Source organism: Bos javanicus, chromosome 8 (assembly GCF_032452875.1).
Source record: "Bos javanicus breed banteng chromosome 8, ARS-OSU_banteng_1.0, whole genome shotgun sequence".
NCBI lineage: Eukaryota > Metazoa > Chordata > Mammalia > Artiodactyla > Bovidae > Bos > Bos javanicus.
In genome coordinates this window covers 104,272,803-104,299,376 of record NC_083875.1, presented here as the reverse complement: position 1 = coordinate 104,299,376, position 26,574 = coordinate 104,272,803, and the positions used below count along the sequence as shown (strand labels likewise).

The 26,574-nt window shown below is 48.7% G+C and overlaps 1 protein-coding gene and 1 non-coding gene across 3 annotated transcripts in view; both read left to right on the top strand.

The window, feature by feature from the left end:
- WHRN (whirlin) overlaps window positions 1–26,574 on the top strand; it is a 90,314-nt gene that overhangs the window by 29,568 nt on the left and 34,172 nt on the right. For both annotated transcript variants that reach the window (XM_061426622.1, XM_061426623.1), the window contains exon 3: window positions 5,848–5,973. In XM_061426622.1, the coding sequence (XP_061282606.1) occupies window positions 5,848–5,973 (126 nt within the window). The remainder of the gene's footprint in view (window positions 1–5,847; window positions 5,974–26,574) is intronic.
- LOC133253543 (small nucleolar RNA SNORA43) lies at window positions 12,817–12,949 on the top strand. Its single transcript, XR_009738332.1, has one exon. It is a non-coding gene; the product is annotated as a small nucleolar RNA SNORA43 (small nucleolar RNA).

Here is a 26,574-nt window from a genome sequence, read left to right as displayed (position 1 = left end):
TGGGAATGGAGAAATGGCCAGAAGACATGAAGCCCTGCTCTGGGGAAGCTACTGGTGAGTTTGGACGTCACAGGAGGAATGAGACGATGGTCCAGAAATGAGCATATTTGAACAAGATAATTAAGATGGTGAGGCTTGATGGAAGGAAATAAAATCAGGAAGGGTGATGGAGAGTGATGGGGAGGGAGCCCCTGCTTCAGATGAGGTGGGCTGGGAGGGTCTCCCTGAGGAGGTGACTTCTGAGCTGAGACCGAGAGGAAAATGGAGCTGCTGTGTATCATTCTGAGCGTTGAAAATACCAGGCAGCTAGGACACCATGTGCAAAGGCCCTGAAGTGGGAATAAATGTGGCATCTTCAAGGCTTAGAGAAAAGGACCCTGGCACTGGAATTGAGTGGGTGGGAAGGTTGGGAGGATGGAAGGTGCCCTGTGGGTGTCTTGGAGTAACTTATATAGGAATGTAGAAGGCAGAAGGGCTTCCCAGGTGGCGCTAGTGGCCAGTGCAGTAGATGTAAGTGTCACGGGTTTGATCCCTGTGTCAGGAAGATCCCCTGGAGGAGGAAATGGCAATCTACTCCAGCATTCTTGTCGAGAGAAGAGGAGCCTGGCAGACTATAGTCCATAGGGTTGCAAAGAGTCGAACACAACTGAAGTGACTGAGCATGCACGAACGCGAGTGTGCAGAAGGCAGAAGCTGAGACAGTCAGGCTCCAGAGGGAACACAGATAGTCCGGGAGGCAGGAAGTGCCCTGACCCACACGAGAGAAGCTTCTCCATTGTCCCCTTCCTCCTCCTGCTGATACAGTCTGTAGCCCCTGTTTTGCCACTGAGCACGGGCATAGGGGAAATGTCTCCGGAGCCCTCACTTGTGGCTCCTTGGCCCGATTCTCTTCTCTCCAGCCGCCTGGTCTCATCCGGTATTCCAAATAGCCACCCCAGACTCTGGACTTCCCATGCCAAACTCCAAAAAGCCTAACCTCAACCCTCGTAGGGACACACCTTCTAGGCAAATGAGTTCTCAAGGCAAAAGTGATGTAAAAATCCCCGGTATGATATTGTCCTTGAAAGCTGCTCCACTGTCCCAAGCTAGTTCTGATTTTGCAGCCCTTGCTAGTAAGGCTCTTCTCTACACTGGAGTGTGAGAACCATCCCAGAGGCTGCAGGACGGAACAGAAGGGAGGAACACAGGTAACTCCTGCAAGAATCAGGCCTGTCTGCTCCCAAGTCACGGTCACATGCTCAGAGGTGAATAGGGTGCAGAGTTGTTCCTCATTCCAGCTTCCCATTCTGCACTGGCCCGTAGTCTCTATGGTACAGATGTGGTCTCTGTATAAAAAACCTAGGACAGATCTGCTGTGGGGGTTAGACGGGATCTCGTCAGCATGACAGGAAGAGTAAGACACTGGATCCAGACTGCCTGGCTTCAAATCCTGACCCCACCACTTGCCAGCTGTGTGACCTTGGAGAAGTTACATAACCCCTCTGAGCCTCAACCTCCTCTTCTATAAAATGGAGACAAGGGTAGGGCCTCCTCCCCACCACTGGTGCTGTGCTTTGGTGCACTCACAGGGCCTGAATCAGGGCCTGGCACAGTGCACATGCTTCAGTTCAGTTCAGTTCAGTCACTCAATCGTATTTGACTCTTTGCAACCCCATGAACCAGAGCACACCAGGCCTCCCTGTCCATCACCAACTCCCGGAGTCCACTCAAACCCATGACCATCAAGTTGGTGATGCCATCCAACCACCTCATCCTCTGTTGCCCCCTTCTCCTCCTGCCCTCAATCTTCCCCAGCATCAGGGTCTTTTCAAATGAGTCAGCTCTTCGCATGAGGTGGCCAAAGTATTGGAGTTTCAGCTTCAACATCAGTCCTTCCAATGAACACCCAGGACTGATCTCCTCTAGGATGGACTGGTTGGATCTCCTTGCAGTCCAAGGGACTCTCAAGAGTCTTCTCCAACACTATAGTTCAAAAGCATCAATTCTTCAGTGCTCAGCTTTCTTCACAGTCCAACTCTCACATCCATACATGACCACTGGAAAAACCATAGCCTTGACTAGTCAGAAGTATTAATTGCATGAGTGACTGTTTTAAAATGCAGGACTCAAATGTCCCCTACTGCCCATCCCTGACCAGGGTCACTGAGCAAGTGGGCAAGTCTCAGTGGCTTCTCAGAGCCACGGCCCCAATCTGGGCTAAGCAGGCAGATCCTCTGAAGCAGCAGCTGTTCCCTCCCCCAAGCTCATCCCTTCAGTAACTGCAGAGACAAGGTGGGACCTGCCCCTTTGGTTTAGGCTGGGAACCAGCTGGGTATGGAAGGTGAGGAGGGTTTGGAACTGGGTCTGAAGTCCGTATAAGGAAATCCTACAGTGCTCCTCCTGTGTTTCTCCTTTATCATCACATTCAGGGTGCTCTGACACCAGATGTGTGCAGGTTTTCTCCACCAAGTAATTCTCTGGAACACCAGCTGGGTGTCTTATAATTTAACTCAATTCTGACACGCTCTTCCTGGAGACAGTGTCCAGTCGCACAGGTTAAAGACTCAGTCCAATGGACACCTCCCACACTGCCACACTCCAGATGCCAGTTTCAAGTTTAGCTTATCACCTGTGCTTCTGACCAATTGGCATAACTCAGAGGTTCCCATGACCCTGTCTCGGCTTGATTAATTTGCTAAAATGACTCATGGGACTCAGGTAGATAGTTTACTTACTGTTTACCAGTTTATCATAAAGGACATGATAAAGGATAGATGAACATCCAGACGGAAGGGGTGCGTAGGGCAGGGTGTGTGGGAGGGTTTCAGAGCTTCCACGCCCCTTCCGGATGTACCACACTCCCCATACCTCCACCTGTCCACTGAGCCGGAAGCTCTCTGAACCCCATACAATTGGGATTTTTATGGAGCCTTCATCATATAGGCATGACCAGTTATTAACTCCATTTCTAGCGCTTCTTCCGTCTCTGGAGAGTGGGGAAGGTGGAGTTTCCAGCAGGTCATTGAAGCAGATGGGGGTGGTGTTGAAAATTCCAAGCTTCTGATCATGGCTGGGTCTTTCTGGTGACCAGATGCCTTCCAGGCACCCAGAGTCGCCTTATGAGAACGAAAGATGCCCCTAGTGGTCTTATCACTTAGGAATCTACAAAGTTTCCGGAGCTTATTGCCAGGAAGGAGGACAAAGACAAAAATATGTATTTCTTAGTATAAATCACAGTATCACCCCTGGTTTCAGAATTCCTGGACTGTGTGACCTTGGGTGAGTCACCTGACCTTGGGTGTGTCACTTAAGCTTCCCTAGCCGTGATTTGGGGGTGATCACAGGAGCCACACGGGGCTGTTTCAAGAATCAATAAATCGTGTGCACAGAGGATGGTGCCTGGGACACAGTAATTCATGGCAGCAACAACCATCATTTATCCATCACTGCCTACATGCTAGGTACCTTTCATATCGTTTTTTTGCCCCCAAATATTTATGGATGTCATCTCCCGGGGCTGTTCACATTGCTTCCTTGGGGTTCTAAGCGGGGGCTGGAAGAAGGATGGCAGTGCCTGCCCCAGCTAGGCTGTGTGGCTCTCATTTCACTGATGGGGAAACTGAAGATCAGAAAAGCATTGGGCCTTGCCCCAGAGTTGCCCAGGAGTAAAGGGCAGAAGCAGGATGTGAACTCAGTCCTCTGGGAGGCAATGCGGCAAGCTGGTTAAACGGCTGGGCTCTGCCAGCTGCCAGCTCTGTGATCTTGGCCAGGCCATTTCACGTCTCCAGCCTCAGTTTCCTTATCTGGAAACTGGGGATAATAAGAGAAACCACAGAAGAGGAAAGAGAACTAAAGGGGGTAAGGCATGTGAAGTGTTGAGTAGGGATTTAGGAAAGACGCAGTACATTCAGTAACCAATTGCTTTAATGAGTTATTATTTTTATATTCTTATTATTAGCCTGAATGGTCTTCTTTTCACTGTGCCAGGATGCCTCTCACATAGTGAGTGCCCTTTCCCTTAGATGAGTTTTGTTTCCTGCCAAGTGCTGGTGGAGTTGCCAGCAGGTGATTGAAGCAGATACCCTGCTGTGGGTAGGTCTGTTATTATAGTCCTGTGATGAAGACTCCATTTTATTCCCATGTAAAGGATTTACGGGGAAGTGACCGGCAAGCCGTGGGGCTTGTTTCATCTTTAGTATTTGAAGGGGACACAGCCATCTGTGTGCTCCCAGGTTCCTTTCTGCTCTCTCCCCCGACAATCTTCATGGTCAGTTTGGACTTGAGTCTGTCTTCTCCAGGACCTCCCCCTGACCAGTAGGGGACTGGCTACGTGACCCTGGGCAAGTTACTTCCCCCCTGATCTCCAGAGGGGAGGACTGAAGAATGAAGTGAGATAATAGATGTAAGGGGCGCCTGATGGGTGCAGAGCCCCTGATAACTGTCGGGTGAATGACTTTTCAGAAAGAGATAGCTAGTTGAATGGCTTCCTAACTGACTCCACGACATTTGCCCTCCCCAATGCCTGCCGCAACCTCTGCCTCCCCATCTCCTGTGAGCGGTCACACTGTGCTCTGTTTGGGTCCCTTACATGCCACTGGGTCTTAACTTGTTTCGGGGTGTTTTCTGCCCTTTTTTGGGGTAAGTTTTCAGCTGTTCTGCTTCTCCGGTGGCTCAGACAGTAAAGAATCTGCCTGCCATGAGGGAGACCTGGGTTCTATCCCTGGGTCAGGAAGATCCCCTGGAGAAGGGAATAGCAACCCACTCCAGTATTCCTGCCTGGAGCATCCCATGGACAGCGGAGCCTGGCAGGCTACAGTCCATGGGGTTGCAAAGAGTCAGACATGACTGAGCAACTAGCACTTTCAACTGTTTGGCGACTTCTTTTTGTAATTGGCCAAGCACACCAGTCTCCCTCATGGATACTGAGGCTTCTGCGCTAGCCTCTTGATAAACCCCCCTCAGCCTCCCCCACCACCTGCAGCGCTTCCTGCTCCAGCCACCATGCCTCCCTTCTCCAGTTCTTCATGAAGTATGTCACTTCTCCAGAAAGTTCCCCCCATCCAACCCCCATCTCCAGGCAGGGCCATTGCTCCTTCTCTGCACCCACATGGCCCCCAGGTCACCCCATCTGGCTCTGATCACGTGGCACCCTGAAGGTTTGTTTGCTGGTCTCTCTGCCCCTCAGGACTCGGCGCCCTTGGGGGCAGACCTGTGTCTGGGTCATCTCCACATCCCTGGCCTGGCACTGGGTCTGCACTCGGTGGGCACTCCCCGTGTTTGTGAGATGAAGGGCTGCTGAAATGACACTGCCGTGGCCTGGGAGGACGGGTGGCAGAGCAGGATACCCCCAGGGAGGCAGGAGACCAGGCCCCTGGGAGGCGGGGGACGCTGCAGGTGGCCTGCCTGGTGGTGGGCCCTGATCCTGGACTCAGCCTGGATCCTCAGATCAGAGGACGGGAGGTGGGGGAGCTGGGTGGAGGCCTTGGGCCTGACAGGTACTCCTTGACTGAAGGGTGTGAAGTCAAGGGCGGCCAGTGGGGGCCGAGAGAGTCCGGGCCCCCGTGGTGTGAGGGAAACATGAAAACCTGGGGTGTCAATACCGGGGGGTCCCTAGAGGTCGCTTCCTCGGGGCCTTCCCTTTACTTCACTTGTGCCTGTGACCCAGGAAGGGAGAGGGACTTCCCCGCGTCACTCAGTGCGTCGGGGGCAGAGCTGGGGCAGAAACCAGAATGTTCCAGGACACCTTGCAAGCCCGAGTAGGTGTGCCCTTCAGAGTACGGGAGGGGGCCCTTCAAGCGGCCGCCCCCTGCACCCCGAAGTTCCCGGTGCCCTCCAGGCCCTCCAATACTGTCTCCTCTCCCCCTGCAGGTGAACCTGGTGCTGGGGGACGGCCGGTCCCTGGGCCTCACCATCCGCGGGGGAGCGGAGTACGGCCTGGGCATTTACGTCACCGGCGTGGACCCAGGCTCCGAAGCAGAGAGCAGCGGGCTCAAGGTGAGAGACCCCTGACTCCAGGGAGAGGGATGGGGCGCTGGGCTGCAGGCCTGGGAGAGAGGGAGGGAAGGTTCCTATGTGTGGAACTCTGGGCCGCTGATTGCAATGGGATGTCCAGCAGAGCAGTCAGCACCCCGCCTCAAGGACCTGTCCCAGCCGGGAGCCCTCCCCTGGCTCCACGACTCTCCTTCACAGCTCACAGCTCAGAACACCTCACCCCCCCACTCCCAGGCCTGGAGTTCTCCTAGTGATCCTCCCACAGGGCACCCTCCCACACGCTGAGGGCAGCGGGCCAGCCTGAGCTCTTTGAGGCTGCTGTTTTATAAACACCGGCGATGGCCCTGATTTTGGGGTTTATTGTGACACCTGGAGAGGGAAGAGGAGAGGCAGCTGTGGGCTGGGATGGGGTCGCATTGGGCAGCTTCAGGGCTGGCATTCGATCCAGGGCAACCAGCAGTTAGCGCTCATCTTGAAGAGGGCCAGCTGCGTGCCCGGGATTTGTCCTTAATGTCACACATATCATCTCTCTGAACATTATCCTGCCTTGTGGTGTGAGATGTTCTTACCCCCATTGTCCAGTTGGGGAAACTGAGGCTGTAGAGGTTAAACAGACTTGTCCAAGGTCATGCAGCCGATGGCGAGCAGAGCAGGGTTTGAGCCCAGCAGCCTTAGCTCCAAAGCCCATGGGCTTAACCGCTACACTGTATCCCCCAGTGAGGAGGGCCAGGAACTGCCCCAGGGCTTTGGGGAGGTACAGTGGGTGAGGCGGAGACTGTGTTACACTGGACCCCAGACACAGATTCCTTAGATAAGTAGCAGCATGCTTTGTGGCTAAATCCTATGGCCAAAGGTGCTGTGGCGGCAGTGACCCTGGGTACAGGTGGCATTTGAGCCAAGTCCGGTGGATGAGAGGATAAGGGTGAAGGGGCTGGGCTGCAGGGCTTTCTGGCTGAAGGAGCCATGTGGTTTGACCAGGTGTGACCTGATGGGCCACTAGCCACGTGTGAGGCTGGGGAAGAAGGCAGGAGATGAGCTTGCGTCTTCATAACAAAGGGCCTGAGTGCTCTACTGACCCGGGGAAGCTGGTTCTCCATGTGGATGAGAAGAAGGGTCACGGCGGGTCAGAGTGGGGGTCAGGAGGCTGCCCGCACCTCCTCCTCCGTGACGTGGCTCAGGGGGATCCCCCTAGGAAACACAACACGATGAGGCAAGCTCTGGGTCTGGAGGCCGGATCCCAGCGTTGCTGCTTTTGTTATCGAAGCCTTGTGACCTTGGAGAATCCCTCCACCTCACTGTTCCCCTTCCCCTTCCTAGATAATGATAATATACAGCATCTCTTTCTCAGAAGAAAATGAAGAATACACTCGATGGCATTAATGATAAAGGTTAAAATTATTGTGTGTCTGTGTTACAGACTGAATGTGTTCCTCCCAAATTCATACCTTGAAACTCTTAACTCCCAAAGTGATGATACTAGGAGGTGAGGTCTTTGGAAGGTGATTAGGTTATAAAGGTGTAGCCCCATGAATGGATTTAGAGTAGCATTGACATACATATGCTGCTGCTGCTAAGTCACTTCAGTCGTGTCCGACTCTGTGCAACCCCATAGACGGCAGCCCACCAGGCTCCCCTGTCCCTGGGATTCTCCAGGCAAGAACACTGGAGTGGGTTGCCATTTCCTTCTCATACCTAAAAAGCAGAGACATTACTTTGTCGACAAAGGTCCATCTTGTCAAAGCTATGGTTTTTCGAGTAGTCATGTATGGATGTGAGAGTTGGACCATAAAGAAAGCTGAGCACCGAAGAATTGATGCCTTTGAACTGTGGTGTTGGAGAAGACTAAACTGAACTGATGTGTAAAACAGATAGCTAGTGGGAAGCTGCTGTATAGCACAGGAAACAGCTTGGTGCTTTGTGATGACCTAGAGGGGTGGGAAGCAGGTGGGTGGGAGGGAGGTTCAAGAGGGAGGGATATATGTATACATATAGTTGATTCATGCTGTTGTACAACAGAAACTAACACAATATTAACAAAGCAATTATTTGTTGTTGTTGTTGTTCAGTTGCTAAGTCGTGTCTGACTCTTCGTGACCCCGTGGTCTGCAGCACGCCAGGCTTCCCTGTCCTTCACTATCTCCCAGAGTTTGCTCAAACTCATGTCCATTGAGTCAGTAATGCCTGCCAACCATCTCACCCTCTGTCACCCCCTTCTTCTCCTGCCCTCAGTCTTTCCCAGCATCAGTGTCTTTTCCAATGAGTCAGCTCTTCACATCAGGTGGCCAAAGTATTGGAGCTTCAGCTTCAGCATCAGTCCTTCCAATGAGTATTCAGGACTGATTTCCTTTAGGATTGACTGGTTTGATCTCCTTGCAGTCCAGGGGACTCTCAAGAGTCTTCTCTAGCACCACAGTTTGAAAGCACCAATTCTTCAGCACTCAGCCTTCTTTACGGTCCAACTCTCACATCCTTTACATGACTACCATAGCTTTGACTAAACAGACCTTTGTCAGCAAAGTGATGTCTCTGCTTTTGAATAAGCCGTCTAGGTTTGTCATAGCTTTTCTTCCATGGAGCAAGCGTACTTTAGTTTAGTGGTTGCAGTCACCATCTCTGGGCCTTGGTTTCCCAGCTTGGGCCGTGAGCAGTTTAACAGTTGGGCAGGCAGATCTCTGGGACTATCTCTGGCCGGGGAGCACCAGCGGGCGCCCAGGCACAGGACCGTGATCTATTCTCCTTCACCTGGAGGCTCCTGTACCCACAGAGAGGTGCCAAAGTAGGTGACCTGCTGGCAGATCGTTTGGCAGGCAGGCAGGAAGTAGGCATTAATGCGGGAAGCGGGGCTCCCTGGCTGCCTCTCCTTCGATTCCTTCCACGTGATCAGCGCATGTATACTGAGCACTTCTGCATGCCAGACACTGTACTTGCCCTGTGGCTTCTCAGCTGAGAAAGACAGACACAGTCCCTGCCCTCCGAGAGCTTATTTTCTAGTGGGAAGACAAGGGGGAGGGGGAGTAAGTTTCACGACTGTGTATTTAAATGCAATAAATACCAAGATGTGATAAATGGAACTCTCAGTGTCTGGGGGTAGATATCCAGGAAGACTTCCTGGAGAAAGAAACATTTCAGTGGAAATTTGAAAGGAAAAAGATGAATTATGTGAAGGAGGAAGGAGAATTTGGGGCAGAAAGGACACCTAACGCTGAGTCCCTGAAGCAGAAAGAAGTGTTCTAGGATGCAAAGGAAGACTGGTGTTGGCTGAAAGCAGAAAGCCAGGCGGGGAGAAGGTGCCAGACCATGCTGAGGAGGCAAATAGCTGGATCACACAGATCATATAATGCGCACAGGACTCTGCAGCCGTAAAAAGATGATGCTCGAGATCTTCTGTTATTACTACGGAAGGACGTCCGCAGTGTGTTATTCGATGGAAACCAGGCTGCCAAACCACGTGTCTACAGGATCTCATGCATATTGTATACGTATGCAAAAACATATCCAGAGAACCCTCTACAGCAGCACACACCAAGATGTCAATAGTGGGTATCCTGAGGTGGTAAGATTATGGATGATTTTCATTTAATTCTTTATATCCTTATACAGTGTCTCAATGGAGCAAATGCTACTTTTATAATCATGGAAGCAGCAACAAGAAAGTGATTTCCATTTTGAAACAAGGCAGAAGAAAAATATTCCGTAGAAGAAGTTTTTCATTTACTTTAGTCTGCTTCTCAGTTGCAGGCGATCAGAAGCTTTATTTGCTCCTAAAATGCCCCCCTTCAGTAAAGGCCCTTGCATCTTCCATCCCCACCGTAGTAAAACATTTTATCAGTATATTCCCTGCCACTCTTGGACTTTCCCCTCCCAGGGCCCTCGCATATGCTAACACCTGCCTACACTCACTCAGGCGTCCGGGACTGATTCATTCTGTTTTATTGCCAGTGCACTTTCCACGTAATTAAGCATATTGAAATGGAATAAAGGGGCTTGGCTGTGTGGGTGGTGGAGCCAAGAACAAACTTTATTTGTAAATAGGGCTCCTTGCCACCGTGCAGAGCTTTCCTGGGGCGATAGCGCACCTTGTGCCTGGCTTCCAGCCGCTCCCTTCGCTCCTGAGGGGCCCTGTGAGTCCTGGAACACTGCTGGGAAAAGAGCTCAGAGGAGGAGGCCCTGCACTTGCCAGCCTTCACCCAGGGGCGGCCGCCTGGAACTTGGAACTGTCCCGCCCTCCCGGCAGGAGTGACTCCTGCCTCTGCATTTACCTTTAGGCCTCTCTTATGCCTTTACACCTGCCCCCAGCAAACCCCACCAGAGAAGGGGCCATAAAACCTTGTTTGTTCCTTTAAGGACAGCCAGAGTTGACTGGCATTTAATAATAATAATGCTATTTATTAACCAGTTATTATGAACCAGGCATTGTGCTAAACACTTTAGATACACGCTTATTTAATCCTCCCAGTAGCCCTTTGGTGGGCATTAATAGATGGCATTTAGTAAGTGGACACTTCATAGATGCGTCACTGAGGCTCAGAGAGGCGTAGTACCTTGCTTGGGCTCACACAGGGATCCAGCCCTAGCTCTTCAGGCCCTCTAAAAGCTATGGACTTTGTTCCACCACCTCCCTAGGACCCTGTATTGGTCAAATATCAAAAGAATGCAGAAGGAGGAAACAAAGGCCATTTAGTCTTCTTATGAATCACTGAGTTTCTGAAGCCCAGGGTGCTTGTATCTTATCCTGCCAGGCTCCATGGCCTTCACCCTTGAGGTCATCCCAGGGTGGAAGACCTATTTGGTTTCTGCCAGTGGGAGCCAGGCTTCCATCCTGGATGGGGTTTTTGGGGGGCAGGAGCTCTGTTCCCATGAATGCCCCACTCTTGGGGTCACCACTGTGCTGCTTGTGGCCTTGGGGCTGGCCATGGAGCATCTGTTGCTGATTTGGTGTCTCGGTGACTATGGGGATGAACCACTATTTCCAGATCTGTCGTGTGTGCTGTGTGTCAACTGGGTTGGGCTGACCTCTCTGTGGACTGGCTTTTACCAGGGTCTGTTCTGCTGACTGGTCCTCTCTGGCCTGAGCCTGGGATGGCGTCCTTCATGGAGCACTCACCCAGGAGCTGGTGATCTCCACTTGTCAGCTCTGACCCTCACTGCAGCTCTGTGAGATAGAAACTTACAATCTCATCATAATTTGGGCTTATTTATAATGGCTTCCGTCTAGTCAAGGCTATGGTTTTTCCAGTGGTCATGTATGGATGTGAGAGTTGGACTGTGAAGAAAGCTGAGTGCCGAAGAATTGGTGCTTTTGAACTGTGGTGTTGGAGAAGACTCTTGAGAGTCCCTGGGACTGCAAGGAGATCCAACCAGTCCATTCTGAAGGAGATCAGCCCTGGGATTTGTTTGGAAGGAATGATGCTAAAGCTGAAACTCCAGTACTTTGGCCACCTCATGCGAAGAGTTGACTCATTGGAAAAGACTCTGATGCTAGGAGGGATTGGGGGCAGGAGAAAAAGGGGACGACAGAGGATGAGATGGCTGGATGGCATCACCGACTTGATGGACGTGAATCTGAGTGAACTCCGGGAGTTGGTGATAGACAGGGAGGCCTGGCATGCTGCGATTCATGGGGTCGCAAAGAGTCGGACACGACTGAGCGACTGAACTAAACTGATAATGGCTTCCCAGGTGGCTCATGGGTAAAGAATTCGCCTGCCAATGCAGGAGATGCAGAAGACTCGGATTCGATCCCTGGGTCTGGCAGATCCCCTGGTGGAGGAAATGGCAACCCATTCCAGTGTTCTTGCTTGGAAAATTCCATAGAAGAGGCTGGCGGGCTACAGCCCATGGGGTCACACAGTCAGACGTGACGTTAATGACTGTCTCTCCCCTGAGGCCCCAGCAGCGTGGAGCAGAGACTGCATGCTCTCTACACGCTATGCAGACAGCGCCTGGCCCACGGTGGATGTCCTGAATGAAGGAGGGCGGCTACAGCTGAGGCAGGCCCCAGGCCAGGTCTTTTTGACTCCAAAGCTCCAATCTTGACCACTGCTTCATGTTCATCCTGGTCTGAACACAGCACAGAGCTGGACTTCTGTTGAGGAATGAATCCTGCTAAGAGGCCTTAGTGGTTTTTATAACCACCTGGGATGGACCTGAGCAATCAGACCCTCTCCTTTAGAGACACGTGCCTTCATGATGAAAAAGCTGAATAGCACCATGGCCCACAGTGAGGTTTGCTCATCAAAGGTACCGGTGGACATTCAGGACCACCTTCAGCTCTTCCCTGATGGAGGGTAGGTGGTGGCAGGAACCCATCTATATGCATAGATCTCAGCCTCCAAGCTTCCCATTTCCCACCTGGGGAGACTGAAGACCAGAGGGAGGGGAAGGACTGACTGAGGATCATGGAGAAGTAGGTCCAGGTGTCTGAATCCCCAGCACAGAGCCCTGGACAGAGCCTCTTCATCATCAGGCAGCTCCTTTGCCTGCTGACTCTGTCTCCGTGAGTCCCTGAAATAGTCCTGCTGGGAGAGAATGAGCCTGGCATACTCTCCAAGGATGCAGTCTGCATATTCTCAGTGGGGAAAAAGGGTGTGGCTGCTACATAATACTTGTTTAGTAAAGATATTTTTAAAGTATTTTTATTTGTGATTTGGTGATGGACAGGGAGGCCTGGTGTGCTGCAATTCATGGGGTCGCAAAGAGTCGGACACGACTGAGCGACTGATCTGATCTGATCTGATCTGACGACTGATTTTATAGCAGCCCTAATGAAGATGATAAAAATTACCTCTTCATATTTCTAACAATAAGAAAAACCTTAGGTAATAAGGGTGTGTTAACTGCCCTGCAGATGCCGGGTTTGCCGGCACCACGGGTGCGGCCGCCCCGCTGCGCCGCGCCGTTGGGGCAGAGAGGAAGCGGCTGTTTCTACGCTCAGTGCTCAGAACCGTGGGCACTAAGAATGGTTTGTAGCCGAACATCAGTGGGCACCGCACGAGGGAGCCCCTTGTTCCCACGCGCACAGAAGGCCGGGGAGGACCGAGGGAGCGGACAGGCACACGGCAAGCTTGGGTCCGGTGGGATTGACCAGGAGAGGGTCTGCTGGAAACGATGGTTCTGTGTGGGAGGACATTTAGGCGTCCTTGAGCACCTGTGACGCACCTCCCTGGCTGGGGGCTGCTGAGCTGGCGTCCTGCGCCACCAGGCCTACGAACGCCTGACGTAAGGAGTCCCTTGAGGGAAGGCTAGAGGATCCGGTTGACAGCGCTGCTGCAGGAAAACAGGGTTTGGGAGGATTCGCTGATTATATTCAGAAAAAAAAAAAATAAGGGTGTGTTACAAGCAACTCTCTGCCTGTAAATTTTACAACTTAAATGAATGAACCAATTTCTTGAAAGATATAAACCACTAACACTCAAGAAAGAAAAATAGATAACCTGAAAATTCTATATGTGTGTCAAAGAAACTGAATTTGTAGTTAAAAACCATCCAAAAAAAGAAAACGCAAGCCCAGTTGCTTTCACTAATGATCTCTTGCAAATAGTTAAGGAAGAACTATTACACAATCTCTCTCTGAAAATAAAAAGTGAGGGAATACTTCCCAACTCATTTTATGAAACCAGTATAATAGAACAGCAAGAACAAACACATTTCAGGAAAAGAAAATTACAGATCACTATTCTTCACGAACTTAGATGTGAAAACCCCCAACGAAATTTAACAACCCCAACAATCTATTAAAAATATATATACCATGACCAAATGAGCTTTATCCAAGGAACGCAAGGCTAGTTCGACATTTGAAAATTAGTGTTACTGAGAAAAACCATATAATCAGAAAAGGCATTTAACAGTATTCAGTATCCACCATGCCCCTGGAGGAGGGCATGGCAACCCACTCCAGTATTCCTGCCTGGGGAATCCCCATGGACAGAGGAGCCTGGCGGGCTACTGTCCATGAGGTCACAAAGAGTCGGACACAACTGAGTGACTAAGCACAGCACAATATCCATTTATGATTTTTAAAAACTCTAATTAAATTAGGAGTCAAAAGGGACTTCCTTAACCTGATGAAGAGCATCTTCACAAAGCAATAGATAATATATTTAATGGTGAAAACTATACAGTTTCTTCTAAGATTGAAATAAGGCAAAAATATCTTCCCTCACCACTCCTATTCAGTATCATACTAGAAGCTGTAGTCAGTGCAAGCAGTCAATAGAAAGAAAGAAAAGGCATACATATCTGAAAAGAAGAAATAAAACTCTATTTACAGAGACTGCTCGTCTGCATAGAAAATTCCAAAGAATCTACAAAAAAAACTCCAAGAAATAATGAGTGTAGCAAGATGGAGGGACACAAAGTTAGCATACACAGTTCAGTTCAGTTCAGTTCAGTCGCTCAGTCGTGTCCAACTCTTTGAGACCCCATGAATTGCAGCACGCCAGGCTTCCCTGTCCATCACCAATTCCCGGAGTTCACTCAAACTCATGTCCATTGAGTTGGTGATGCCATCCAGCCATCTCATCCTCTGTTGTCCCCTTCTCCTCCTGCCCCCAATCCCTCCCAGCATCAGAGTCTTTTCCAATGAGTCAACTCTTAGCATGAGGTGGCCAAAGTATTGAAGTTTCAGCTTCAACATCAGTCCTTCCAATGAACACCCAGGACTGATCTCCTCTAGGATGGACTGGTTGGACCTCCTTGCAGTCCAAGGGATTCTCAAGAGTCTTCTCCAACACCACAGTTCAAAAGCATCAATTCTTCAGAGCTCAGCTTTCTTCACAGTACAACTCTCATATTCATACATGACTACTGGAAAAACCATAGCCTTGACTAGACGGACCTTTGTTGACAAAGTAATGTCTCTGCTTTTGAATATGCTGTCTAGGTTGGGCATAACTTTCCTTCCAAGGAGTAAGTGTCTTTTAATTTCATGGCTGCAATCACCATGTACAGTGATTTTGGAGCCCCCAAAAATAAAAGTCTGACACTGTTGCCACAAGTCACCTCCATTTCAATATGCTAGCAATGAACAAGTGAAATTCAGCATCAATTTTAAAAAACACAGTTTAGGGTAGAAATAAATAATAAAATATGTACAGTTATTTGTATGCTGAAAACTCTGAAAAAGACCTAAATAAATGGGTATATACTGTGTTCATGGAATACAAAGACTCAGTATTATTACAAAGCCAGGTCTCCCTAGTTTGATCTTGATTCAACGAATCAATTGAATCTTGATTCAATCCCAATTCCAATCCCAGCAGGAATGTTTATAGATATTTACACACTGACTGTAAATTTTGTACTGGAAAGGCAAAGAAACTAGAGGAGCTCAAATAATCCTGAAGCCGAAGAGCAGTTAGAGGACTCAGTACCCCATGTCAAGACTTGCTATAAAACTGCAATGAACAAGACAGTGCAGTGCTCGTGAAAGGACGGACGTGTAGGCCAGTGGGACGGAGCAGAGCGTTCAGAAACAAAGCCCCCTTTGCATACTGAACCGACGCTTGGCAAAAGTGAAGAGGTAAGTCAATGGAGAAAGGAAGGATGATGGTCCTTTCAACATGGTGCTGGAACATGTGGACATTTACATGCCAACAAATGAGCCTCAACCTCAACCTCACACCTTCTATGAAAATGAACTCAAAATACACCATAGCCCTAAAGGTAAAATAACACCACACTGCTGCTACAGGAATGCCTAGGAGGAAATCTGTGGGGCCTCGCATTGGGCTAAGAGTTTGCAGATGAGACACCAAAAGCATGGCCCATAAGGGAAAAAAACTGACAAAATAGGCTTTATGAAAGTTAAAAACGTTGCCCTGCAAAAGACACACTCTTAAGAGAATGAAAAGACACACCACAGAGTTGGAGAAGTCAGCGTTTTCTAATTACATTTCTGACAAAGGACTTGTACTGAGAATGCATAAAGAACTCTCAAAATGGGCAGAAGACCTGGGAAATGGTTCTGTATGGAAAGGTGGTTGTATGTAGTGATGGACGCATGAATCTGGGCACTTGTCAACACCCACAGAACTGTACACAGAGGGATGTTGCTATATATAAAATTTTTAAAAACTCAGCCTGGTTGTTGGAGGATAGATGGAGTGCAGACTGAGACAAATGAAGACAAAGCAATCTAACTGTATTACAAATGATTCATGTAGCCACACTGAAAGGGAGTGGAGAAGGAGGAAGCTGACCTAAGTGATTTTGAGAAACATCGTTTCAACTGATACTATAAGGCAAAGAAAGACAAGAAGAACTGCCCTCAAACACTGTATTCCAGTTGGCAAATTTCTTTGCCTCGAAGGGGAATGGATTAGGAATTCTGAAACGACTTCATTTGTACAGGTTGAAAAAATAAATACATTTTAGATAGTGAGAGCCAGGTTGTTACTTTCAAAGAAAGTCACAAGGAAGGAAAGGGTTGGGAATAGAATAAACCCTGTGGTGCTGGACTCATCGGAGATGTCAATATGGACTCATTCACAAAAAAGAAAAAAATCTGTACGTATATACACAAATAGATGCAGAAATCAATTCAGCTGTGTATGTATGCATGAGTTAGTACATATACATATAATTCCTTACTCCATCCGTTGATGGGGGTTGTACCCAATAAAAATGGGAACAGCTAGTACTGAGATCTTAGTTTCTAAATACTATTCTCCAAATAAAAGGAACCACGGCTCTTTGTAGGAATCATTGATTCCAGGTCTAGGGCAGAGGACCCTGGGCTATCTTTTAGGACCAGAAAATAAAGATGTACTACCCAATCAATCAATCAGCCTATCATATGTGTACAGTCAGCCATGGCCAAAGGAGAAGTAAATATCCAGGGATCCATACTAACGTAATTACATAAAGAACAGGATAAATAAATCAATGGGGGAGAAGCAACAACTCCTGCTTAAAGAAACATTGCCATGAAAAAGCATAGAAGGAATACAGGAAGAGAAAATCACAGTTAGAGCATTATATTACATTGCTATAGGCAAGGAGCACCAAAGGATGCTAAATAGCAGAAACAGGATGTTTTGCGTAATTTCAAAGTACCTCTATCCATATATTTTGTAATAATAAAGGGGAAAACTGTTAAGTTCACAGTGGAGAATCCTGGCAGGTATCAAGTTAGCCAAGTGTAATAAGTATTAATAAAAAATCTTAACTTGTTTCTAATTGTAAATGTAACGCTTGCTGGTTGTGAAGGAGTCCGATCATGCGCAGGCAGACTCGGGTGCGCAGTGACCATCCTTCCCCCCTGCACCTGCCAGCCCAGGATGTGACAGCTGTCAGCAGCTGGCACGTCCTTCCAGACCCCTTTCTCCCTGACCTGCTGTGCACACAGTGACTTGGGGGCCCTTGTTCATTCTGTTCCTTTGATGATCCAACCACCGGCTTTTTAGAAAAGTGCTTCCTTTCTCAGTTCAAAACCTTTCGTCTCTGATTAATAAGATTTGGACTAAGTTGTTGCCCCCTCAGAGTGTCATAGAAGGCCCTCCTCAAAAGTCGAAGCACAAAATGTAGCAAAAAAAAAAAAAAATGTGTCTTAGCCATCTCCTGATCATTTTTTACTGCTGCTATTTAGTATCTACAGTGTTCTCCTGCTGCCGGCTAGAGAGAGCCAAAACAAAGGAGAAAGGGCAGGATGTCTCCTGAGCGTGTCTGTTTTCTCACCTTGAGCGGGGTTTGGAGAGAGGCTTGCTGGCTGAGTGGCAGGGAGGGTGGGCAGCCGTGTCCCTCCCCGGGCACCCCAGGGCCCTCGGAGTCTTTCTTGTGGTGAGAGCGCGGTGGGCATCAGGCACTGGTGATCTGGGGGCCAGAACGAGGTGTGTGCGATGCAGAGCCTGGATCTATGCCCCCTGTGTGGTCTGCATGGAACTCGTGTTGAATTGAGGGGCGGGGGGGCGGGGGCGGTGGGAGTGGGCTACAGAGGGCAGTGAAGACTCCTGGTGCCCCAGGTGATGAGCTGCTGAGCATCGGTGACAGAAATGGTGACAGCGAGTGTCCACTGAGTGATCATTCCAGGCCTGACCCTGCTAAGTGCTTTTTTTATGTTCCGCCTTAATGAATCCCTGAACAATTCTTGACATAGACGCTGTACCATTAATTGAAGATGAACAAACCGAGGCTCAGAGAGGTCATCACTTGCTCACGATCACACAGCAAGGAAGTGGTGAAACTGGGTGGAGATTGGCCCTAAGGCCTCCCCTGTTAGCCACAAGATGTTAAACCCCTGAGCTTATGTGATGGAAAAAAACAAGCAGCCTGACGATTCTTGGCAGCCGGGCCCTCAGTCTTCCCTGCTTCTGCTCGGGTTCTCTACCGTCAGCACAGTTGTGACACCTGCTGGGGGTTTCTGCACACTCTGCTTTTGAATTTGGGGCCTGGAGGATTCTCCTGGCTGTTCAGAATATGCTTAAGTAAAAGTGTGGTGGAAGTAGCAGAAGGTATGGCAGTGTGAGGGTAGTGATGATAATGATAGGGGAAAATAATAATGGAAATAAGTTAGGGCAGAGGAGTCGTCTACTATTTCTGATTGACAGTAATACTCATAGGAATCATGAGCATCCGGGGAGAGCCCCTCTGTGTCAACCAGGGTGCTCAGTGAAGGCTGCTCCTGCTCTGAGTCGTTTGATTCTCCCAGCAACCCTGTGAGGAGGGAGCAGAATCATCCTTATTTTAGAGATGGGCACCCAAGACCCAGAGAGATTAAGCAATATGCCCAAGGTCACACAGCTGGGTAGGTGGAGGAGCTGGGGTTGAAAACTCAGGTGGCTCTGGAGCTTAGTCACAGAAATCCAGTTCTCATCGCTTCCTCCCCTCACAACTCCTCCTCTGGCCAGCTCCAGTGGCTCTTTCAAGACTTAGAAGTTCATCCCCTTGCAAAACGGTTCTCACAATGGGGCATCTTGAGCTTACTGTCCCCTGGAGGTGAGTCATTAGTGTGTCTAGTTGCTCGGTTGTATCTGACTCTTGCTACCCCATGGACTGCTGTCTGCCAGGCTCCTCTGTCCATTGGGTTTTCCAGGCAAGAATACTTGAGTGGGTTGCCATGCCCTCCTCCAGGGGATCTTCCCAACTCAGGGATTGAACCTAGGCCTCCTGCCTTGCAGGCGGATTCTTTACCGACTGAGCCTCCAGGGAAGCCCCACAACTTTGGGTTATTTCTCTGTATATGTGGTGTGTGTGCTCATGTCCACACACTCCCAGTGATATTCCTGAAATCTACATAATAGCTACAGCACAAAAGCCCTAGTAGTAACTGACCTCTCCCAGCCCAGTCCTGTCTGGGAGCCGGGCGGAGGGAGGTGGGGGAGGGGGTGGCGAGAATCATCTCGTTCTATCCTCATCTCAGCCCCACGCAGAGGTATTGATTGTCATCATCCGTATTTTGTGGATGAAGAGACTAAAGCGCAGTGAGTTTAAACAGCTTGCCCCAAAGTGTGTTCTTAGCTGGCAGAGAGTTGGCAACTCAAATGCAGGGCTCTCCAAGGTCACATGTTCACCTCGGCTGCCAGCTGGATGAATGTCTCCGATTGGTCACGAGGTTTTTAAAATTGTGTGTTGAGAAAGGCTTTGTCCGTGTTTCTGCGCCTCTACATTCAGTGCTTTTTCCACTCCCAAGGGCAGCAGATAATCTCCATTGTGTATGCCAGCACCACTAACTTAGTGTGGTTGCAAAAGCGCTTGTGCTGTGTGTTAGCAACTGGGCTGTGCCAGAGACGGGACTTAGCTAAGGCTCTCGCAGTAGCATCTGCTGTGGGCGGAAGGGGGCCCTGGGGCCCGGATGATTGGACATGCGCCACCTCCATGTGAGAGCACTGGCCCAGCTCAACTTTTAAGATGATTTAAATAAGAATTTATGACTAAAGCTGTACTCCGGCAAGAAAGCATTATTTGGAGAAAGCTAATAATGATGGCTACCGCTCCTCATACCCACTGTGCCAGGCACTGTGAGTTGTTGGCAGGCAGTGTCACATGGTGGTTAAATGCACACATTTTGGAGTCAAAATTACCAGCTGTATCTGCCTGGACTCAGTTTCCCCACCTGTAAAACTGGGAAAGTAGTACCTTTAGGAACTTGTGAGGATGTAGCCAGAGAATCTCTATAGAAACACTTAATACAGATAAAGGTATTCAAAATGTGCTGGCTTTTTAAAAAAGTCTGTCTGGTTTCAGTATAAGACTGTTGAATGTAAATAGCATTGATTCTGTATATGGATGAGAAAATGAGAATCAGAAAGTGGGAGTGATTTGCCCAAGGTCGTATGTCCAGAAGGGGCTGGCCAAGGTCATAGGCCTGGCTCTCAGATCTAATGCCTATCCGTGGGGTTTCCACTGTGGGCCCTGTCTCCTGGGTGAAGAGTCAATCTGGTGTTGCCCCTCCAGGATGGAATAAGCTCAGGCAGTTCCTTCGGTTCCTCGTTGACCTGCCAGCCCTGGCCCCGCACGGCCTGCTCACGAGGAATTATGGCAGAGCAGCCCCTGGTTGCTGGAGGTCTTGACAGTCCCCCGCTCTTTCAGCAAAAGGTGGGATCACACTCTCACATCACTCCGAGCTCCGCCTTAGAAGACTGGCTGTGCCTCCTTTCCAGAGCCCCTCGCTGGAGCAGGGCCTTCCGTGTCCCTGGGGGCTGCCCCTCCCTGGGGTGGAGTGGCCACCTCTCTCCCTGCCCAGGAGTCCATGAGCCATGAACTTCCGAATTGGCATCTTGCTTCCCTTCCAAGGACTGTGGGAGAGGAGTTGTGCTTTCGATAGATTCCAGGTTCTCTAAAAATAATTTTTTTTAAATAATGATACCTGTACCGCCACCACCTGAGCCCTGGGTCCTATATCGTCAGGACACAATGAGCTAGTGCAAGAAAGTCCAGGACCCGGCACAGGAGAAGCCCTCCCCAAACGATGGCTCTGGTTGTGTGAGTGATCGTCAGTATCCACACGAGTGTGTATGCTGGTGGGCGAGACTGGCCCCTGATGCCATCTGAAACTCTCCGGTAGCTGATGAACCTGCCCTGATGATGAACACCTTTCCGAGGAGCCAGAAGATGGTTTCTTTCCTGGGAATCCCAGCACAGGCTGGGCCCGGTTTAAGCGTCTCCCCACCCCACCCATACTTGCCCCCACCCCTGCCGGCTGGACCACATTCTCAGTCCTTCCGTAGTTGTTCTCTTAGCCGAGTTTGTGAACTGGCCTCTGAGTGGAGGTTCAGTAAATTGCAGTGTTCAAGTTGCTTAGTCCTGCTGCTGCTGCTGCATCACTTCAGTCTTGTTCGACTCTGTGTGACCCCAGAGATGGCAGCCCACCAGACTCCCCCGTCCCTGGGATTCTCCAGGCAAGAACACTGGAGTGGGTTGCCATTTCCTTCTCTGCTGAGGGTTGGCCAGTACTTATTGCTACTCAGGTCTGCCTGACTTTTAAAGGGGCCCCTGCCAGGGTAGTAATTGCTGCCAGGCAGGCTACTGCCAAAAAGAGTAACAGTTTCTACAGGGAGGCCACTTGGAGCAGGAGCCCAGCTGTCATTTACCCCGGTCACAGGAAAAGGTGATAGCATTCATTCAGGCTCCCACGGCCCTGTGAACCATGCTGTCCACAGGAGGGAGTGGGTCAGCAAGGGCTGGCTTTCCTTCTCATCCTTCATCCCAAGTGGCCAAGGGAAGAGCCTGAGACGCTGGGTGGCCACTAACCAGCACAGGGGGTCAGCAGTTGCCTCTGGCTCCACTTGTGGCCATGCCAAGTTCAGCGCCTGCATATTGAAGATGTGTGGGCTTCCCTGGTGACTCAGTGATAGAGAATCTGCTGCCAATGCAGGAGATGCAGGTTCGCTCCCTGGGTCGGGCAGATCACCTGGAGAAGGAAATGGCAACCCACTCCAGTATTCTTGCCTGGGGAATCCCATGGACAGAGGAGCCTGGCGGGCTACAGTCCATGGGGTCACAAAGAGTCAGACGTCACGTCTTAGCAGCTAAACAACAATCCAGGATGTGCATGGGTTGCTGGATCGAAGGTCAGCCTATTCTCCCTTTTTGCAGGGGAAACAGTGATCAATGAGCATTTCAGCAGCATTTCCCAGCTGTAGGATAGGGCACACACACTTTGAGAGAGGTCAGTAAACATGGCTGGGCAGTGCTTCCGGCCCTTGACCATGCATATGAATGGTCAGGGACCTTGTCAAATGCAGATAATGATTCCGCAAGTGCTATTAATACCATTATTATGGCTGCATGCTGCTAAGTCACTTCAGTCGTGTCTGACTCTGTGCGATGCCATAGACGGCAGCCAACTAGGCTCCCCCGTCCCTGGGATTCTCCAGGCAAGAACACTGGAGTGGGTTGCCATTTCCTTCTCCAATGTATCAAAGTGAAAAGTGAAAGTGAAGTCGCTCAGTCGTGTCCAACTCTTCAAGACTCCATGGACTGCAGCCTACCAGGCTTCTTGGGTCCATGGGATTTTCCAGGCAAGAGTACTGGAGTGGGGTGCCATCACCTTCTCCGATTATGGCTGCATAACAACTCCCAAACCGAGACATATGCAATATCCCCGGATTCTCCTCTGCCTTGCTGTGGGTCCACTAAGTCAAGAAGTGGACGGGGCAAAGCAGGGCGGCTTGTCTCGGCTCCATGACCCTTCAGGCTGCAGCTGGAGCTGCTGGGAGGCTCGTTTTGTCTCATGTCTGGAGACTGACATTGGCTGCTGGCTGGGGCCATCTTCTCACAGGGCTAGCTCAGGCTTCTTCTAAGCATGGCAGCTTAGAAGGGGATTCTGAAGTCATGGGTCCCAGAGAGAGGCAGGTAGAGCTGTATTCTTTTTATGACCCAGTCTCAGGAGGAAAAAGGCACAACAGAGGATGAGATGGTTGGGTGGCATCACTAACTCAATGGACATTCCTATACCCTTTAAACAGCCACCCCCCATTTCTGCCTCTATAGGTTTGCCTGTTTGGGGCACCTCATAGAATCATAGAATATGAGGCCGTGGTGTCTGGCTCACTTCACTTGGCACAATGCTGTGGCGTGTAGCAGTAAATTCCTTTTTATAGTGAAATATTCTGCTGTGTGGCTATACCACATTTTGTCTGTCCACTTGTGAGTTGATAGACGTGTGGGTCGTCTCCATCTGTTAGCACCTTGATGTAGCTTCTTTCATCCCTTCCTCTGTACGCTTTTACACGATTGATATTATACAATATACACTCTTTTGCATCCCCCATTTTCACTTGTGTTTTTCCACATAATTAAAAACTTCTCATAAGTGCAGTTTGTAATAGCTGCATGATAATACTCCATCTTCTGGCTGAATTATAATCTACCTAACCATTCCCTTGAAGTCAACACATTTAGTTGTTTCCAGTTGAAATAATGTTTTAAAAGGAGCATCAATGGAGAAAAACCTCCGAGGATCCCTCCAGAAAGAGCTTAAATCATCTCTCAGCCCATCAGTGCCAGCAAGCTGCTGAGCCCAGCGGGGGACAGGAATGACTTATCCCGAATTACTAAGAGACAAGGATTGGACTGGCTGGTATAAAAAAGATTCTTCTCCAGGGGCACAGCAGATCTGCCAAGGGCCCAGGCCTGTTCCTCCCCAAGCCGCCGAATGTTGAGCAAGATGTTAGCGTTATATCATGTCTCCCAGCAAATTTTTACATTTCTTTTTAGAATATTTTTTCTTTAGCCTCAACAATATAGTCTTCACATGCAATCCAGAAGGCACAGGAAATTCCTAAAGAGCTTGAAATTAAAATTGCTTGGAATTCACCACGCAGAGGCAGCTCCTGTGAACATTTTGGCATATTCCTTCCCAGTCTCTTTAACACACTGGAAGACATGTGAGATGGGCAATTTTAAGATACCATTTAAAAACTTGAATTTGAAAGTAAAGCATGTCCACCATAGAAAATGCCAGGGAGATCCACACTAAGGGGAAAATTCAAGTGACAGCTGTGGTGTCTGTCCTCCCCGAGTGTTAGGCTTACAGGTAGCATGCCCTGGTTCTTTCTGGACAGCCGTGACTGCCGCCAGGTTTGGGGCCACCCGTGTGGTAGGCAAAGGTCCCTATAGTCAAGGCGATGGTTTCTCCAGTGGTCATGTATGGATATGAGAGTTGGACTATAAAGAAGGCTGAGTACCGAAGAATTGATGCTTTTGAACTGTGGTGTTGGAGAAGACTCTTGAGAGTCCCTTGGACTGCAAGGAGATCAAATCAACCAATCCTAAAGGAAATCAGTTCTGAATATTCATTGGAAGGACTGATGCTAAAGCTGAAGCTCCAATACTCTGGGTACCTGGTGCAAAGAGCCTTCTCATTAGAAAAGACCCTGATGCTGAGAAAGATTGAAGGCAGGAGGAGAAGCGGGTGACAGAGGAGGAGATGGTTGGATGGTATGACCAACTCAACGGACATGAGTTTGAGCAAGCTCCGGGAGGTGGTGAAGGACAGGGAAGCCTGGTGGGCTACAGTCCATGGGGTCACAAAGAGTCAGACACAACTGAGCAACTGAACAACATCTGGTAGGCAGGATGGTGAGTTCCAAAGAGGTCTACATCCTGATCCCCAGGACCTGTGAGTATGTTAGGTTCCATAACAAAGGGGAGTTAAAATTACAGATGGAATTAGGATTGCTAATCAGCTGACTTTTACATGGGGAGATTTCTAGATTATCCGGGGTGGGGGGGCCCAGTGTAATCACAAGAGGCCCTAAAAGTGGGGGAGAGAATCATATGAGAGAACCAGAAAGATGGCTCTATGAGAAGGATTTGGACCAAAGATACTGGCATCTTGACTGATTTAATTTTATTTTTTGAGTAACAAAAACATCAAAACTTTACCAAAAAAGCATACTCAGAGTATTACTTCTCCCTCATATCCCTTCTGCCCACCCCCGCCCCGCCATTCCTTGCAAGACAACTAAATGAGCTAGTTTCTGACCTGTTTCTGTTTCTTTTTGTAAAGAATAAGCAAGGACATGGATACATTCTTTTGCCTTTCTTATAGAGAAGGTAGATATTCTTTTTCACTTAATTTATAAATTTTTAGTATCCTGGAAATCACTACATGTCAGTGCACAGAAATCTTTGTCATTTTCTTAGACAGCTGCGTAGGACTCCGTTTCTGTGGCTCTGCTGTACTTTAATTCACCCGCTGTCCTCTGAGCACTCAGGCCGCTTTCAGCATCTTACAGTTGCAAACAACGATGCAATGAGTGCCTCTGCGTGTGTATTTTATCAATTTTGGAAGTGTATCTTCAGGGTAGATTTCTAGAAGTGAGATTTCTGTGTCAGCAGGTGAATACATGCATAGTTTGCTCAATATTGCGAAGTCGCATTCACTGCAGAAGTGGATGCAAGTGCTGCTCCCTCCTGAGTTCCCGGCAGACGCGTCCAAGCACGACCGACAGGCGCCGTCCAATTATTGTTTCCAATCTGACAGGTGAGAGTGTATCTTGATGTAGCTTAATCTGGGGTTTTCTTATTATGAGAGAAACGGAACATCTTTTAGTAGGTTTGTGGGCCATTTTGTCTTTTTGTAACATAAAAATGGTTTTGTGGTTGTGTCTTTTATTATCCTTCTGTTGTCAAGATTTTGGATTTTTCCCCTAAACTTGACAATTCTTTATATATCAGGACTTGCTAGCCCTTTATCAGTGATAAATATTGCAAATGTTTTCTCCTTGATTGTCATTTTCTTTCAACACTGCTTGCTGCTGCTGCTGAGTCGCTTCAGTTGTGTCCGACTCTGTGCGACCCCATAGACGGCAGCCCACCAGGCTATTTTTCAAGTTTTTGATTATCATTTAGTTTGGTTACCAATTCTTCCTTCTATTGAATCTGAGTTCTCCTTAGAAAAACTTTTTTAGATATAGAGCAGTTAGTTTATCCATTTTTTTCTTTGAATACTTGTGAATACATTTTTTTCTTTTTAAATCTCTGATCAACATGTTGGCCCCGAACCGAGTGTGGATCTGATTTATTCTTGTGTGCTGTATATGGTATGGATTCAATCTTCTGTCTTTCCAAATGGCTACGTAGTTATCCCAACGCTATGTATTACAAAGCACATCTTTACCACAGTGATTTGTGGTGGCTTCTCTCTCATATACTGCATTTCTGTGTGTCCTGGGACTTATTTCTAGCCTGTTCCCCTGTATGTCCATCTGTTTTCTGATGGGTCGGTCCCCCATCGTTCACATAAAGGCTTTAGAACAGGATTTAGTATCTAATACTTCTCCCTGCAGCAGTTCGATCTCAGGGTTTTCATAACTATTCTTGCCATTTGATTTTAATTAAAAACTATTATTAAAAAGTTAATAGATTCATTTTAGAGTGATTTTAGGTTCATAAAAAAATCAAGCAGAAAATATAGAGTTCTCATATATCCCTTCTCCCTTCACCCTTTCCACACACAATTTCCTGTTATTAATATCTTTCGTTAGTGTTCATAAATTGCATTTACTGCATTGATGAGCCACATGATTATTAACTAAAATCCATAGTTTATATTAGGTCTCACCATGGGTTTTGTACATTCTATGAGTTTGGACAAATGTTAATGAAATGTACCCACCGTTACAGTATCACACGGGATACTTTCATGCTCTGCATTCT